Consider the following 18,134-nt stretch of genomic DNA (forward strand, 5'->3'; position numbering starts at 1 on the left):
TGGCGCCAAAATGGCTACCGAGGCATCCAACGCACAACCAGGCAGCCCGCAGTGGCTCCTAGGGGAAGGAGACTTTTGGCCCCTTCCCCTGGGTAAGGGAAGTAGCCCTGCAATGGGGTTACCTGATTCTATGGTGATTAAAGAGCCACCACAAAATCAGAGAGTCCCTTGTTGAGTTGTGTGGCCCAACATGGGGCTCAGGATCCAGTGGAGCTGAGCTCCACTGGTCCTGCTCTGCTCCCTCCCTCTGCCACGCCTCCCTCCCACCCTCTTTTTCGAAACTTTCCCAATAAATGAAATCCCTAACATCAGATTTGGAAAACAGCATTCAAAATCCTGAACCTGTCATATTCCTGGTGTTTGTTTGATTGTCCTTTGATACAGATCCCTCTTTTATTTAAAGAGAGTCATTTTAAACTTTAAGTACATATGCAGACATTGCAAATAATGGATTTCTACAATCTGTGGACTGTTTGTTATCAGGTGTATATAGCAGTCAAATCTGTGTTCACTTCCTTTTTTTTGAGGAGGTTCATTTCATGGGGTTTTGTTTATGCTCTGGATTTGATTGCCAGATTTGGAGACTGGAAAGGAAAATACAATTTCCTTCTTCTAGGAGGCACCTTGTGACCCCTGAGATTTTTCTTGTTTCTCTTTCTTTAGAGTCCAATTCTGAGCTCGGTGCTCCTGCTTTGTGCCAGAGCGCCCTGTTGCAAATGTGCCATAAGGCACATCTGCAAAGCTTCCCGCTGGGCCAGCGCCCATGCTTACAGCTGGGTGGGCACCTGTCCTCTGCTACGGACTGCTGAGCTGTGGCACGGTAAGCAGGGGCAGGGAGGGGGGCAGGCATTCCGGGGAGAGGGGAGGCAGGCGGAGGGTGAAGAGAGGGGGGAGGAGGCATGACGGGGAGGCAGGAGGTGGGGAAAGGGTGGGCAGGAGGCATGCCGGGGGAGGGAGGGAGGGAGGGAGGGAGGCGGGTCCAGTGGAGCTCTGCTCCACCAGATACTGTCCGTTCATGTAGGGCTAGGTGCCTTACACAAATGCATTTACCTTACTGCCGACCTTTTGGTCATCGGTAAACTGAGTAGCCCCACTGCAGGGCTGCTTCCCTTACCCGGGAGAAGGGGACAAATGTCCCCTTCTCCTGAGATGCCGCCTGCAGCAGCCCGAGGTGTGTAGGATGTGGTGGTGGCCATTTTCAGTGACACTGAAGCTGTGTGCCCTGGACAGCTCAGGATTGGGCTGTTAGTCATTTCTGTGCATTCATTCCATCCCATCCTACACTGACTTAGGTAACTAACCATAAATTGCTTTATTATTTATTTTACAGCCCACTTTATGGTCTTAAGTTATTTGGGTTTAAAAAAATCTTTAGAATATACAGCCATATTAAATTTAGTACAACTTGTTCATTCTTCCATTCAGGCAACTAACAATGCAATATAAAGTAATGGTGCTGGAAACTCCTTAAAGATATAGAGCTGTGGGTGGTAAGCGTCAGGTTGATGTGATTTCTCATACCACATGCAGAACCTTCAATGTGGACCACGGCCTACACACAGCAAGTAGATTTCACACATATGCTTCAATCAACCATATTTGAGAAGAGACTCCACACGTGGAGCCTACTCACATAGGCATTTGTGTGTGCAAGCCACAGTTCACACTGCATTTGGCACGGTGGGGGAAGGATGCATGAGTTCAAAGTCTACTCCTGAAACCCACCAACTGGTAGATGTGGACCCATGAGTGAACTAGCCATTAATCCTAGATTTGCTAGAGTAGCGTTTCCCAAACTCTCTAGCTTTCTGGGGGCTCTAACTCTCTGGGAGTTTGGGAACTTTAGAGCCCAATCCTGAGCTCTGGGGAGTTCCAGATGGGCAAAGGCAGGAACACGGTCACTATGATAGCGCTGCTGCTGAGGAAAAAGGGGTGGCTTTTTTTACTTACAGAGCCAGCCCTCCAAGGGCGCTGGGGAGCCCTCTGCAGAGCTCTCCAAGCCTCCAAACTGCTGTAAATATAGGGGGGCCATATCCATGGATCCCGTATCTGTGGATTAACTTATCTGTGAATTGGGTTCACCTCCCCCCAGCATGTGCACCCCCATGTGCATTGCCTCTTGGGGACTCTGAGCTCAGCAGAGGCCAAGGAAATCTGTCCCCAGCCTCTGCCAAGCTCAAACTGAGCTCTATAGTTGAAAAAAAGGCAACTTCTGGTTTCACAGGGAAAGCAGAAGTGACATTTTAAATGCCTTATAAACTCAGAGCTCAGAGGCCCCCCAAGAGGCAATGCGCATGGATGTGTGCACACTGGGGGGGAGGCCCTGGACCTGACCCACACATAAGTGAATCCACAGATACAGCCCTCTGCTGAGCTCAGATGCCCCTCCAGAGGCAAAGGGAATGAAGTTCCCCTCACCTCCAAGCAGTCCCCCAGGACTGCAGAGATGGGTGTTCACCTGTATGTGTGGTTTCAGCTAACCATGGGGGGGAGACCACAATGGAACGTGGATAAGGGGGCACACCCGTAGTGAAAAAGCCACTTCTGGTTTCGAGACAAAAACCAGAGTTGGCCTTTTTCACTATTTACAACGGTTTGGAGGTTTGGGGAGTCCTGCAGAGGCATCCACGGGCTCCCCAGAGGGTCCGCGCTGCCACAGGTAAGTAAAGAATAAACCCTTTTTTCCCCAGCAGCTGCGTGATCATAATAATACAAATAATAAACTTTATTTATACCCCGCCCTTCTCCCCACAGGGACCCAGCGATTGCATTGCTGCCTTCACCATCACCCTGTCCCTTAAGGAGGCAGAGACAGGGCTTCTCTGACTGGGGAGTAGCAACGCCCCAGTTCTGGAACCTCTGGACTAGAGGATTTTGACTCCCTGTATTTATCTTGAATATTAAGGGTTTCATCTCAGCCTTGCTATTTTTGATATTATTTTAAAAGCTTGCATAGATGCTGGTGAAATGTGCAATGCTACTAGCTGTTCAATGCTTCTTGTGGAGGAATAACGCTTTCAGAGCATTTTTTTTTCAATCAGACACAATTATAATTACTTTTTACTTAAAACCCAAGTGTGAGTGCAGTCCACTAATTAGCTTTTTATCTTAGACAGAAGTAAAAACAGCGAGGCTCTCAAAGACTGCCTGGAAATGCTACTAATTTTTTATTGAAGGGCAACCCACTGGTGGGCAACATGCTTCAAGGCATATAGTGTTCTGCTGTAGCAGAGGATGAGGTGAAGGGAGCAGAGGGCTTCTGCTGTCTTTTGCAAACTCCTACAGGGATTTGCAGCAATTGCATTCCTCTGTCTTCATATTCACTTTCCCTCACACTAATTTCACACCTGACTAGATACTGGAGGCTGGATGATATAATGCAGCTTCCTGAGGGATTGTGTCTTCTCTCAGATAATCATTAAAAAAAGAAAAGTATCTCAAAGGGAAAAGATGAAATCAAAAGCAGCACACCTGATACAGCCAGAAAGTCATCAATGCTTGTAATGTCATCCACAGCTTCAGTGAGCACACGTATGTGGTTTTCCCATGTGTTTTTATACATTTCCATGTTGCTTTTCACCACCTGGCTTTTGGGTCTGGCAGCAAGAGCTAAAGCAGCATTGACAACCTATAGAAAAAGCAAATATTCATTACAAAAAAATATAAAATCAGAAAGAAAAGCATTAATGACATTGTATTTTCTGGACCCAACTGTAAGGACCTACGGACCTTGAACTGAGAACTCAAGCACATCCATCTGCACTGCTGTAGATGCTTGCTAGAAAAGGGTGAAGCTTATCTGCTCTCTGTTCCTCTGCAGTACCACCACCGTGGATGGCCAGATGATGGTACTGCAGTTGCCACCTCGGAAGGGCTCTCATGATGCAATTAGTGAATACAATCCTAGCTGGCCCTATACAACTGATGATTCTGGCCTAGTTCAGTCTGAACAGAGTTGCTTGCTTAGACATAACCTGCGTACTTTGCTTGTTAAGTAACAGTCTTGCATCCAGTCTTCAAAATAATGGCAAGAAAACATTTTTTATTCTTATGTGTAAGTGCCTATTACTTAAATAATATTCATCATGAATTTTATCAGGAAAGGTTCTGAAAAACAGTCCCTCTAAAGTAGATATAGATCTTTAAAAAAAATAGTATTAAGCTGCAGTCCTATATACACTTTCTTGGGAGTAAGTCCTATTGAGCACAATCGAATTTCCTTTTGAGTAGAGATGCAAAGGATTGCATTGTCAGTGTAGTTAATGTTACCTGTTACTGTCATCTGCTAAACTGGTTGCCCACCCAAAGGCTTTGAAGCAAGATACAAGTTGTAATAGGTGATACATATAAATATTGGAAGCATATTTAAAGAAGGCCTTGCTTGAATGAATGAATGAATGAATGAATGAATGAATGAATGAATGAATGAAGAGCATCAATCACCTTGCACAGTGAGGTGTTCTCAATACTGAGCAGTTTTCAAACTTACCAGGACCATAACCCACCTTGTCTTTGGGGGGGGGGGTGACATCACGACCCACCTCTGGCAGCTGTCCTGACTACATGTTGGCCGAGGAAGGCCTCCAGAGGCCTCCAAAATGGCTCTGGCAGTGACTGCTGAGTCACTTCTGTTTGCATTCATTAAACCGGAAGTGACTTGGAAGTCACTTCTGGAGCCATTTCTGAGGCCCATGGAGGCCAGGCCAGGCCAGTGCAACACCAGAGTGGCTGCTAGAGGTGGGTCACAACTGGACATGGCCTCTTATTGCATCAGTCTGGCTCCAATTTGGAGTCAAATGGACTCAAGGGCAGGCATGTGTGCCCCACTTGCAATCCACCTTAGCATCGGGTAGCAACCCACAGTTTGAGAAGTGCTGCAAAAATGTATACAAATCATGGAGTTTCAGCATGACATAGAAACATTACACGACCACAATGCATGGCCCAGCAAAGGTTGAAAAATATGCATTTTGTGACAGCCACATAAAAGGTGCAGCCTGCACATCACTATTCTGAAGTTCAACAGGAGTTGATATCTGTCTTGTCAGAGGAAGAACAATTCTCTGAATTTCAATTGAGGTTAAATTGCTTCCAGTCATAGTAGATGCTAAGAAATCAGGCTTCAGAACAGAGACATTTTCTGCTTAATAAATATTTATTATTCAGGGATATTTCAAAATAGTTCATTAAAACACAGAAACCAAAATCAGTTTAGAAAACCTTTTTGGTTTATAGATAAATCTTGCATTTCTAATAGAATTTCTTTTCCCTTCAAAAGAGAACTGCATTTGACAGACAGAAAAAATAGTAACGAAAAATTAGAAAAAAATTAAAAGCTCTTAAGCATAAACAGTATCACACTGGCATTTATAATTTGCATTATTAAATAAAAAGCATAACAGGAAAATAAATTTCTGATGTAGATTTAATCATGCTGGCTGGATACTAAGATCCCATTGAAAGATGTTCACGTGAATAGATCTGCATTCACATATATGTTAGGTATTTAACAATTGCTGATCCATACTGCAGGTCTATGAAAATGTAATTAGCAAAGATGAAAGGCAGTGTTTCTCAACCTGTGAGTCAGTATCCACTAGGTGGGTCTCTGTGCCCATTCATTTCAATATTTAATTTTTAATCTTTTAGACTTGATGCTACCATGGTATGTGACTACATTTGGGGAAATGTTACAGATCTGTACTTTTAACAAGCTACTACTGTAGATATTCTTTTAACAATGATAGTAAATTGAACTTACTCCTGGGTAAGTGTGGGTAGGATTGCAGTCTAGGATTGTTAAAAATTTCCCTGCTTGATGATGTACTTCCGGTCATGACATCACTTCTGGTGGTCCTGATAGATTCTCATTCTAAAAAGTGGGTCCCAGGGCTAAACATGTGAGAATCACCGATGTAAGGTATTACACTGCCCTCCTTCCAGGGATTGATTGATGCCACTCTTCTGCATTACAATGGTAAAGACACTATTTTTAGACTACTGTGCAAAGAGCCTTTAAAAAAAACAAAAAACCCCGATTTCATTTAACGCGATTTTCAACATCCATGGAGGTTCTCCACGAATGCCAAGACTCAATCTATATGTGCAAAGCACCACTATGGCATCCAGATAACAGCCAGAGGAGCTCTTAAGACTGGGTATAGGGCATAGGAAAGGATTTGGAAGATTACACAGACACACACACACACACACAGACACACAAACACACACACAAAATTAAAGAAATACTTCTCCAAGCAGCACATATACGAAGTGACAGTTCTGGCTGAGACTCTAGGTGGAGGGAGTCCCAGCCTTCCACTAAGGGTGAAGAGACAGCTGCAGCAGACACCCAAGACTGCTCTACAGACCATTACCAGTAGACCTAATGCTATAGTACCAATGTTGGAACCTGCTGTATTTGAAATGTCATGCCAGTGTCTCATATACTGCAACCTGGCAGTTTGTCTATCAAACTGTTCAGTTGCGTCAGATTTTTGAAGTTTCCATCCAGTTACATATGTGGTCCTGCCAACATTTCTGTGTGCTTCCTTCCTTACCTCTATCTTTTTTGTGTCACCCTGGAATACTGTAAGTAAAAACTTACTAGAATAAGGACTGGCCATTAGGACTTAAGGATGAAGCTGCCTACCTGAAAGGGGGGGGGGAGAGAGAGAGAGAGAGAGAGCGAAGGCCATTGTGACTTCATGGTGATATTCCCTGACTGGAGATTGAGAGGGACTTGCCATTGTGACCTCATGGTGATGTTGTCTGCCCGAAGAGAGAGAGAGGGACTGGCTATTGTGACCTCAGGCTGATTGTGGCCACCTGAAAGAGAAATAAATTGGCCAATGTGCCCTCTCACAGCTGAAAGGACTCCATGGCACCCTGGAATAAGTGTGGTAGGTTCTTAACTATCTGTTTTACTCTCCAATGCAAGTTTTGTCTGTCCTCAGGGAGGCACCAATGTCCACCAAACATCTTTCTTTACTATGTCCATCTGCTGCCTGCTGGTCATCTCTTTATTGAATGGGAGTCTGTAGGGAGTGAACACCCACTGTTTGGATATGATTAAGCATGAGACAGATTTGAGAAAGTGTGTGGCAATTCCTGGGATTTAAAAAAAACACAAAACCATACCTGGAGCTAAAATCAAAACTACAGGGGGGTGGGAGCATACATCTGTGGATTCCAAGCTGTGCACCTCTCGCCTCGGGAGGGGCTTCTGAGCCCAGCCAAGGCCGCAGATGTCCACCCACAGCCTTGGCGGGCCTCAGAATGGCCGTTTTCAGTCAAAAAATGTCATTTTCTGTTTTTGATCAGTTTAATGTCCATAAAAGGCATGAGGGGGGCCAGGGAAGCCCTTTGGGCTGATGCTGCTTTCTGTACTTTGTAAATATTACATTTTCAGTGTGCTTCAATTTCTCAGCATCTATAAAACTAATACAGAATAACTTCCAGTTAAATTTTATTAAAAGAATTATTCAGTTTGTTAAAAGTGCTTTAATTATGTCTTAGACCAGGGATGTCCACAGTTTTTGGCAGGAGGGCCACATCATCTCTCTGACACTGTGTCGGGGGCCGGGGGGGGGGGAAAGGATGAATTTACATTTAAAATCTGAATAAATTTACATAAATTAATATACTAGAGGTAGAACTTATATGAATGAATGAAGATCTTGCAATAGCTCAAGGCCTATAAAAGGCCTTGAACAAAGCAAGGATGGCCTTTCCTTCACTCCTGCTGCATCACAGATGTGAAACAGCAAGCAGTGGAGGGTGCCTTCATTCCACAGCTCACGCAAGTGGTCAAACGGTTGGCCATCATGCTGAGAGCCGTTGTGTCAGGCCAGTGTGGGCTCCAGCAATTTTCTAGAGGGCCAGAGGCTCATTGGAGACTGGGGTCTCCCTGAGGGCCACATTGGGAGTCCTCGAGGGCCGCAAGTGGCCCCAGGGCCGGGGTTTGGGCACCCCTGTCTTAGACCTATGATTAATGCCATATAACAAAACACAGTTGTACCTCTAAGAACAAAACTGTTAAATAAGAGTAAGGAACTGCCAAGGTTCATCTCATTAACCATTTCCAACAAACTTGTGGCCCAATCCTATCCAAGATTGGGCCTGCATGTGCTGGGGTTTATGACAGAACTGTGTTCCGCTGAGTGCTGCCAAAAGCCATTTCAAGACAGTTGGTCATGAAATGGCTTTTGGCCGCACACAATGCTTGCCATCAGCAGCCATTTTAGGAGCACTGCCACTTACAGCACTACCACTGCTGGACCCAGACAGGTAAGTCCAACAGGTGGCAGGGGTGGGTAGAGAAGACAGAATAAGGAGGCAGTAGATCAAGGCCAGGAACGAGCAGCCTTGACAGTAACTGTGCCATCAATATCCCATCTTCCTTCCTGGCCTCGATCTGCTTTCTCAGATCCAGTTGGACTTGTGCCAGCAAAGTAGCTGATGCAAATCCGAGTAGACTCATGTAGGTGGTGGAGGCATAGCCCAGGTAAAATGTTCCCTTACTCAGGGGAGACATCTGGGGTCTGAAATTCCCCCACAGGATGCAGCACATGCCCCACTGGCATGGCTACATCAGCATGAGAAGAGTTAGATAGGATTGGGCTGCCCATATCCTAAATCTTTATGATCACATGTTAGCTCCATTAAGTAAGTGTGGATAATGCATCAGCTGGGACCAGTGAGATCTGGATTCAAATCCCTATTCATGTATGCAGATGGTAGAAGCTCTCTGCTGCCTGTTGTGATGAAAGAATGGAAATGCAGGTTCATGATTTGTTTCCTTCATTCCCTTGTCCACACTACTGCATATGATCAACCTATTTGAACTTTCTGAAGGACAATTTATCATGGGCTGTGCCTCCACCAGTTTAAGAGTTAGTACTGCAAATATTTCATTGTTGGGAGGATTCAAACAGCCCACCTATTCAAATACAAGATCTGCATCATGGCTTGAGCTGCCACCCTTTTTTCCTGCCTGATAAAGTTTCTGTGTCTTTAAGAACTGTATGGCAGGCAGATGTTCAACTGAAGTTTTCCTTACTGCTGTATCTACATGCGCGCAGAAGGTCTATCTGTTGAATTGTAGCCTTTCATGCAGTTGTTACTGCACAATGGCAGAAAAATAAGGCAATCCTACATGCACCACTACTGAATGCTTACTGTCAGTTGTGTTTCATATTTCACTATAAAGACTTGCAAATAATAGATCAAGGACTACCATGGGTGGCATCCACAGTTTGTCTTCTTATAGAATCAGGAAACCTGTGGATGTTACCCAATCAGCCACTGGCATTGGGGGGGGGAGGGGAGAACGGGGAAATCTATGCCCTATGGGAAAGTGAGAGTAAAACAGAGGAGAAGCAACTGGCTTAGAAGCCAAGGGATGGGGCCACCTTAAACAGGCATCCTGGCACTTGAAGGTTTAGCATTTTGCCCCTGCTCCACGAATGCCAGTGCAATCAGCAGACTGCTGTGCTCCAGACAGTAAATATAAGGAGAAACTGTGCAGAATAGGCTATCATGAGTTGTTGAATGATCTCTGGATCAGGGTTAGTTTGGTGGGTACCAAATCAAGACAAGTTCTGTTTTCTCAGGGAAGCACTGCAATCCTTACTGAATATATCTACACATACATTGGAGAGCCCTTGTAATTAAAGGAGGCTGCACTCTTCCCACTGTAGCTTCAGGAGGAGCTTTCCAAAGTAATTCCATTCTTGAACCACATAAATGGTTTTGAAGGAAGGGACTGCCTGACACTCAAACCAGCATATACACAAAACTACTTTCTGAACATTTGATTTTTCCCTCAGTGCACAATTTAGCAACCTACTCACACATAAAGTAAAAGGACAGGCTTTGTGAGCTTGGTAGGATATGTTATATAATTTGCCTAGAGCAATCTTGGTTCATCACATTCAATATCCCATTTGAGAGATACATATGCAATGTAGACAAAGGCACAACTGTTAGCCTAGGGGCTGACTAGAAGGGTGCAGGAGTTGCTTATTATGCTCTTGGAACTGGAATCCCACAGCTGTGACCCTGGAGTCAGGTTCTGCCCTGCATCAGCTGTCCCAGTCTTGAATACATCATGAGCCTTTGGTTATCCACCTGCACTGCCTTCAATTGCTCCGTTAATGCAGTTTTTCTTATTGTCTGAGACACAATTCCTACATCTACTTCTTTATGCTGATACTACAAATAGAAGCGTTTGAAAACGGCATTTAGTTTACTCAAAAGTAAGCCCACTGTGTTCAGAAAGACTTACAGCACAATCCTATGCAGGTCTACCAAAGTAAGCCTCACAGTGTTAAGTTGGGCTTACTCCCAGGGAAGTGTGCATAGGATTACAGACCTAGACTGCAAACTGATCTTACTCACCAGAAACACTCTAACTATAAACAATTCCAGAATATGTTTTTGACTGGTAAACCTTGTTCTCTTTCTGTAATCTGTACACTGAGCTAAATGTAACTACTGATACTAGTATTGATTCACAAATAATGTTATTCACAAATAACACTGCAAATAAACATGTTTGCAATTTCATGCGCCCTTACTTGACAGTCAGGTCACATTCCTAAACACACTTACTAGGAAGTATGTTCCATTGAATTCAGATGACACACTTCTGAAGAAACGCATCAAACCCAGCTACATGTCTCTTTTCTGTTCTGCAGTCATGATATTATGCTTTTATCCTTTCATGTTAAAGAAAAAGGAACATTTGATATTATACAGTCTATGTGAGGTATACAAATGATCATTTTGCATCTGTATTATGACATCAGAATAAAAGTAATACAACACACACTGAACTTTTAGTATGCAAATAAGCAAATGGCACTTGGAGAGTTTAATCTGGCATGCAGGTAATATCCACTTGCCATGTGTGAAGTGGTCCAAGGAATAGGGCTTAAATGGGACTGAAGAATAAAAATCCTTTAGGGACTAATTAGTAGGAGTATGCAAGAACTTTTCTTCTGGCTCAGAATGCCATTTAATTGTTTAAGCCCTAACACTGATTTAGTGAATTCACTATCATTTCAAGTGAATCCTCCCATTTCCATTTGTTGCTGTGACAAGGGAAAACAGCTTATTGTGTAGCAGGACAGTATCAGACCTTTATTCTTTAAACTATCAAATCAGCATTGGTACATGCCATGTTTTTTCCCCACAGAGCCCTGGGAGGTTATACTCATCTAGGACATTGTGGAGGAAAAATGGTAGTCACTGCAAAAAACGTGGCAGCTTTCTCTAATGATGCCACATTTCTTTCCCTGCAGCATCTGGGACTGATGCAATGTCTGCAGCATTATATCTGCAGCATTATGGAAAAAAATGGCAATTGCCAGGAAGCAGCTGCTTAAAGAAGCTCTCACAGTGTTGGAGGAAATTAAAAATAGTTTCCTCTTTGGGGGGAAGCAGAGTAGTTTAAGCAGCAGACCCACCCCCCTTTGGGTATCACCCCAGGGAACCTCCCTCACCCAGCTGACTGCTAATCAATAAAAAAGACAAAGAGGCAATGGCTTGTTAAAGTTGCAAAAATAAGTTATTTACTTACAGTTCAATTGAGTGTATATTTACAACATCTGATTAGGATCAGAGGTTCAGCTAACACTTAAAGATAGCAAGACCCTGGAGCTGCCTCACCCTGCATGCCTTGTGCTCAAGATGGCCTGGGCATCAGAGCCCTGGTGTGCACATCTTAACAGGTCGGTGGCCAGAGGACAAGAGGAAGTGCTCAGAGGAAAAGGGAAGGATAAAGGGTTAGGGCCACACCCCACAAGGATCACAGAGAGAACAGGTAGAAAGGTCAGAGACACTGGGCCATAGCTTGACCCCTTCTGGACAGCAGACGGAGTTGCATCAACTCCAACACACAGCTCTTTTACATTAAGATAGTTTAAAGATAAAAGCCCACTGCCTTTGCATAGTAAGGCCCCCTTTCATTACAAAAATGAATGCAACTTATAAAAATGGTAGATGCTAATAAACTGCATAGACCACATACACACATTGAGTTTTCCCCATGTATACCTAACAGCTTTTCTTATAGATTCATGTCTCATAGATTCAAGGCAGTTTACATAGACAGGTTTATGACCCATAAACCCCCCCCTTTTTTTAAAGGGTTTTTTTTACAAGTGCTATTCTATGTGAGAAACTTACAGGCTCCTCCAGATGTTTCCATTCATGGTGCCACCATCTTCTACGCTGCACAGTTTTTATGCTTTCCAAGCTTCCACAAGCAGATGTAAAACATGCCTCAGGCTGTTTCACAGGATGTTAACCATTTCTTGCTAGTCCACATGGTCTCTGGCCAGCAACCTCTGGTGACCAGGCAATACCTGATCAGATCCAACTTAGCTTTTTCAGGTAAGGCAACGGGCTCAATCTCTAGACCACACCTCCTGTCATTATCTCACACTCTGTTTGCTCCAGCTGCACTGGTTGCCAGTTTGCTTTCAAGGTGACTTTTAGAGTCCTAAATTGCTTGGAATGATATTATCTGAAAGGATAACTACCCCTGTCTGAACCTGCCTGGGAGGGGGCTTCTTGCACATCCTTTAACTGCTGTGAGTGCAGTCTCAGACAATACATTAGATGCATCTCAGCTGTGTTCCAGTCCCTGTGGAATTCTCTTTCATGGAAGATTTTCTGTGTTCTGTTTTCCTTTTTGTGGCAATGACACACCTATCTATTTTGTGCAATCTTTGCAGATTGTTTTATTACTGTTAATTCCCTTAGTTACTGCTTTTTGATTTTGTATTTGATTGACTTGGATTTTTGTCCTTGTTGTTTTTAATTATGTTGTTAGCCACTTCAAGTTCTTGTGAAAAAGGCAGGATATATATCATCATTTAAAAAAACAAATCCTGAAATTGCTCTGACAGGTTCATGGTTGGCCCCAGAATGCCACAGCAGCCAACTGCAGACTTTCTTCATGTGGATCAGGAAGCAGCTCAGTGGCAGCTGCCATCTTGGGTGACCTTTCTTGCATGTGAGGTGGCCCCTCACATGACCCTCCTGCCTTGCATCCAGAGAGGTCTGCCCCCTGGCTCCCCCCTTAGCTACACCACTTCTGTGAACAAAGTAAGTTTGCGAACTGCTGCCTTAGGCCCAAATCCTGACCAACTTTCCAACACTGGCATAGCTGTGCCAGGGAAGTGTGCTACATCCTGCAGTTGGATGGCACTCATGGAGGCCTCTCAAGGTAAGGGAATGTTTGTTCCCTTACCTTGGAGCTGCATTGCCCTTATGCTGGTGCTGGAAAGTGGGTTAGGATTACACCCTCAGAGCCCAGTCCAGAGCTTGGCGCTCTGGCTTTCCGCCAGAGTGCACTGTCGCAAACATGCCTAGGCTTACTGCTGGGCTACTGCCTGTGCTAGCCCAGTGCTGGCCAGCAGGTGCACGGTCTCATGAACCGCTGAGCCGCAGAGAAGAAAGTGGGGGTGGGGGAAGAGGTGAAGAGAAGGTGTGACCGGGAGGGGGCAGACTGGCAGAGGGTGGAGAGAAGGCGAGGAGGAGGCGTGACAGGGCGAGGGTGGGCGGGAGGCATGCGTGGGGGGGAAGCAGAGAGGCAGGGAGGTTTGGTCGGCGGTGAAACAAGTAGTGCCATTGCGGAGCTGCTTCCCTTACCCAGAAGAAGGGGACAAAACCCTTCTCCTGAGGTGTTGCCCGTGGCTGCCCAAGGCATGTAGGATGCGGCGGCAGCCGTTCTTGGTGCTGCTGCAGCCACGCAACCTGGGCAGCTCAGGATTGAGCTGTTAGTATATTTGAATGAAATTAGATTGTAATAAATTGACCTACTTAAACAAAGGATGACATCCAGTATATTCATCTTATTGTATTTAAATCCTCAGTTATTGTTGATTTTGGAGCTCAATACACATAAAAACCACATTGAGTTACTTTTATTGTAAGACAACCAAATGCAATCAGATGATGATCAAAATCCATTTCTCTTAGGCACAAACCTTATCTAGCAATCCAAATTTTAAAAAAATCCACCCAAAAAATAACCCTGAGAATATTTATATCCAATCCTTCGAAATGCTAAGGATTTTTTTTTTTTTAAGATACAAGATTAATGAACTCCTTTCAAGGTGGAAATTAATTCCAGACATTGTTGCCAGATCACAGGGCCTGCAGTCAGGCTGTTTGCCGAGGAGCTTTTTGGCAGTCAAGATGAAGGAATGTTCCTCAAGTGATACCGAGGCAGCAGAATCACTCTGCTATTCTAGCTTCAGGGACAGAGAAGCCTCCATGCCAATAGCTCCCTGAAGAAAACAGGAGAGGGGGAGGAAAGCACTCCATAGCTGGCCTTCAGAGCAAAGCAGCAGAATCCAGAATTATTTGGATACCAAAACAGAGAGCAAGACAGTGTAACAAAATATGCCAGCAACATAAATACTCCTGGAATAGGAGTGATAAAGGTCAGGCAAGTTTATGAAATAAGCCTATAAGAAGAGATGAAGTTTATATATTGGAGTCAGCCAATCACAGAGCAGGTGACTTCATTATCTTGTGATCACTATTTCACAGTATTGAATCAGCTAATTTACACAGCACATTCATGGTGACTCAGCACTTTTCTTTTGTCTTGGTCACATGGTAGCAACACAGGCAATGTTTACATTTTCCCCCATGTAGGTTTTCCAGTAACCTCAGTGCTTTATCATTATCCAGGCTGAAAATTCCTTTTGTGCCTGAAGCTGCACAAACCTTGACAATGCTGCAAGGGAAGAACAGGGTACACAGGAGGGCAGGGAGTGGGGTGTGTCAAGGCTGGGAAAGGATCAGTATCAGCGGCAGTAGCCCCACCAATATCCTATCCCCATGGTCTCTATCCACCTACCACGTCCGCCCAGACTTTCGCCATCAATAGCACTGTCACTGGTCTGAGCAGACCCATCAAGGCAGCAGAGGCTTACCTCTGGGCAAGGGAATAAATATTCCTTTACCTAGAATTGATCTCCAGGACTGCTTCCCAGCAGGAGCAGTGTGCACTCTGGTGGTGCAGCTGGATTGGCAGGGGAGCTTTAGATAGGATTGTGCTGTTAGTTCATTTACAGTACAATCATATACATGTCTATTTAGAAGTAAGCCCCACTGAGCTCAATGGAATTTACTCCTGGGTAAATGTGTACTGTATAAAATTGCAGACTGATTCAGATTGGAAAAATGTTCCTCCTCTGATTCCCAGTATGATTTTGAAAATCATAATCTTTAGAAGGTTTCTCAACCCATTCTAAAGTCTCATGTGTCCAGCCTATAATTTGCTACCTTCTTAGAACAGTATAGCAAAAAATACTTCAGTCAAGCCAATGATCCATCTAACAGAGGTACTGTCAGAGGATCTGTCCAAATAATTAGATAGAACATTTCTTCTCACTCAGACACTTCAGCACTTACACTATAACTAAGCTAAGGGCCAAATCCTATCCAATTTTCCAGCATTGGTGCAGCCGTACCAATGGGGCATGTACTGCATCCTGTTGTGGTGGGACAGTCACAGAGACCTCAAGGTACGGAAACATTTGTTCCCTTACCTCAAGCCAGCAGAAGCGTTTGGGTGCCTATGTATAACTCTGCCTGCAAATGCAAGAATAGCTTCCATCAGGCAGGTTCTGGACAGCTTTGGCTGGTTTACGCCAATGTTCGGCTCCCATTTGTCTTACCTGGCAAGCATTACTGCAGATTACAGTGGTTTGTGCCCAAGCTTCTGCTGCACTAATGTGCACGGTGCAGAAACAGCAAATCCTTTTTTCCCCCTAACAGTTCAGCTGCAAAATCTGTTGACTTCATCAGCAGTTGGCAAATGCAAGAATCCATGGAGATCAGGTGCTTTAATGTATGAGCTAAATTTGCTCATCTGAAAGCTCTTAATGGGCTTTGGGAAGAGGGTGACCATTACCTATGCATCTTATGATTTGTTTTCTTGCTTTACACTACTGTTAAAAATGCATTCATAAAATGCAAGCACAACCAGAGCAATTTATCATCTTGATGTTCCTGTCCTTGCATTATTTTATTGCTGTAGCTTGGTTTAGTCATGACCCTGTTACCCAAACCAGGTACAAAACTGATTTAAAGGGGAAACATGTCAAGTCCTAGTGTGAGGTTCAAACTGTTAAGCGGAATGTGACTTCAGTACACCTTTGAAACTCTGTTCACTTGAATCATTCCCATCAGCTACGCAAGATTAATTGAGAATGTTTACAGATAACCATTGACTAAAGGCTGTGGCTTTTAATTTTACAAAGGGGCAGATTTAACCATATGTTGGTTAATGAGAGCTGGTCTTACTGCATCTGGCCATGAGATAAGACAATTTACTTCATCCCCGCTACTGAAAAGAGAGGTGGAAATGTGATACGTTCATTTCAACAGGCTGCTGGATGCATCAGATGATTAGTTCCCCAACTGGATGTATGCACCTTGTAGTAAGAATGGCAAATGTCCCTGTACAGTAAATGGTCACTGCTAACTAGGCAGCAGGAATAGGCCTACTTCACAGTAACAGCAAACAAGGTGGATGCAGCAAACAACCCTTCCTGAATGTAAATCACTTCACAATGCAAGTGGGAGATACCATGTCTGGATGCTCTTACATATTAAAACATACCTACTTGTACCAAGTTAAAGATAAAAGAGAAGTGTCTTAGGTTACATTTCTTCCTAACATGCTAGCTTTAGCATATAAAAGGAATGTTATCTTTGGAAAGACATTCAATCATAAAGCCCATGCCTACAGTCTGAAGCTGTGTTGCTGAGGTACAGCTTTTCCACCTCGTCTGCTGTTTCTATATCTAGTCAGGAACCAAAAGAGAGTTCCTCTTTATTCTTACATTAATCTATTATCTTAACCCTGTGGAGCAATCAAGGTCTAGGCACTCTAACTAAATTTATTTTCTTCTTATGATGCCCACTTCTATCTTGGGTGCAGTTCCACATTATGTAGCTCAAGATATTTATTTCCTGATCAAGTTGGATGTGGAGGAAGCATGCCATGAGCAAAAGAGGCATGAAGTTGACATGGTGCATGATGGGAACAATTAAGTTTATGATCCTATTAACTTCAGCTGAAATAGTGACTCAAGAGATATCCTCAAATAAACTGAAGGGTCTAACCAGTACAGTATTATGTCACTTTAAGTATACATTTAATGGATATGCTTATGCTAACTTCAAATTACAAACTGACATGAGGGCAGAAAATAAGCCTGGCATTAACATATTGCTATGGCTAAAGCTAACCTCCTCTTAATGCCACCAGTTAAGCATTAATCATTTTAATGTGACTATTTGTGACTGCTGAGAAACAGAATAAAAATAATTCCTCATAAATAAACAGGATATTTTTTACTGAAGAAAAAAAATGTCAATACTATTTGAACTTCTATGATATAATTATTGGACTGAAAAAAAAAAAAAACTCCTTAAGTGAACCCACAGGTAGCTTTACAGGTATGTGTTGCTTCATAATGGGGATACATTTTGAGATGCGAATCATTAGGCGATTGCATCATTGTGCGAACATCATAGAACACAAAGTACAAGGCTTATATGGTATATTGAATCTAGGCTACAAATCTGTACAGGATGTTACTATACTGAATATTGTCGGCCAGCAGTTCCCAAACTTTTCAGTGCCACAATCCACCTTGTCCTCCATGGTGGGTCACAATGCGATGCTTCCTGTAGCTCCACACTGCCTTATTGAGAGGCTACAGAGACCACTTCTGAGTTGCACTGGACCCACAACCCACTCTATTGGATTCTGTTGGCCCCAGAATGCCACTTGGAAATGACCAAAACCAGACTTCTGGTGAAACAGGAAATTGTGTCTACAAACCAGAGGTCACTCCAGTTGCTTCCAAGGGGCATTCTGGAGCCTGTGAAGAACAGAGAGGATTGCAGGCCCGGTGTAACCCATAAGCAGCACCCGGGTCATTCCAATAAGGCATTGCAACACCACAGGGAGCATCATGTCAGGCCCAGTCCACAACGAGTACCATCCAACCACACATTGACTTGCAAGCCACCAATAGGTTATTACCCACAGTTTGGGAAACACTGCTGTAGGCAATTCTATTTGTGTATCTAAA

General features: G+C 43.8%; 1 protein-coding gene across 1 annotated transcript in view; it reads right to left on the bottom strand.

The window, feature by feature from the left end:
* CTNNA3 (catenin alpha 3) overlaps positions 1-18,134 on the bottom strand; it is an 808,499-nt gene that overhangs the window by 256,992 nt on the left and 533,373 nt on the right. Inside the window, exon 11 of the mRNA XM_066622270.1 lies at positions 3,472-3,628. Coding sequence (XP_066478367.1) covers positions 3,472-3,628 — 157 coding nt within the window. The remainder of the gene's footprint in view (positions 1-3,471; positions 3,629-18,134) is intronic.

Source organism: Tiliqua scincoides, chromosome 3 (genome assembly GCF_035046505.1).
Source record: "Tiliqua scincoides isolate rTilSci1 chromosome 3, rTilSci1.hap2, whole genome shotgun sequence".
In the NCBI taxonomy this organism is placed as follows: Eukaryota; Metazoa; Chordata; class Lepidosauria; order Squamata; family Scincidae; genus Tiliqua; species Tiliqua scincoides.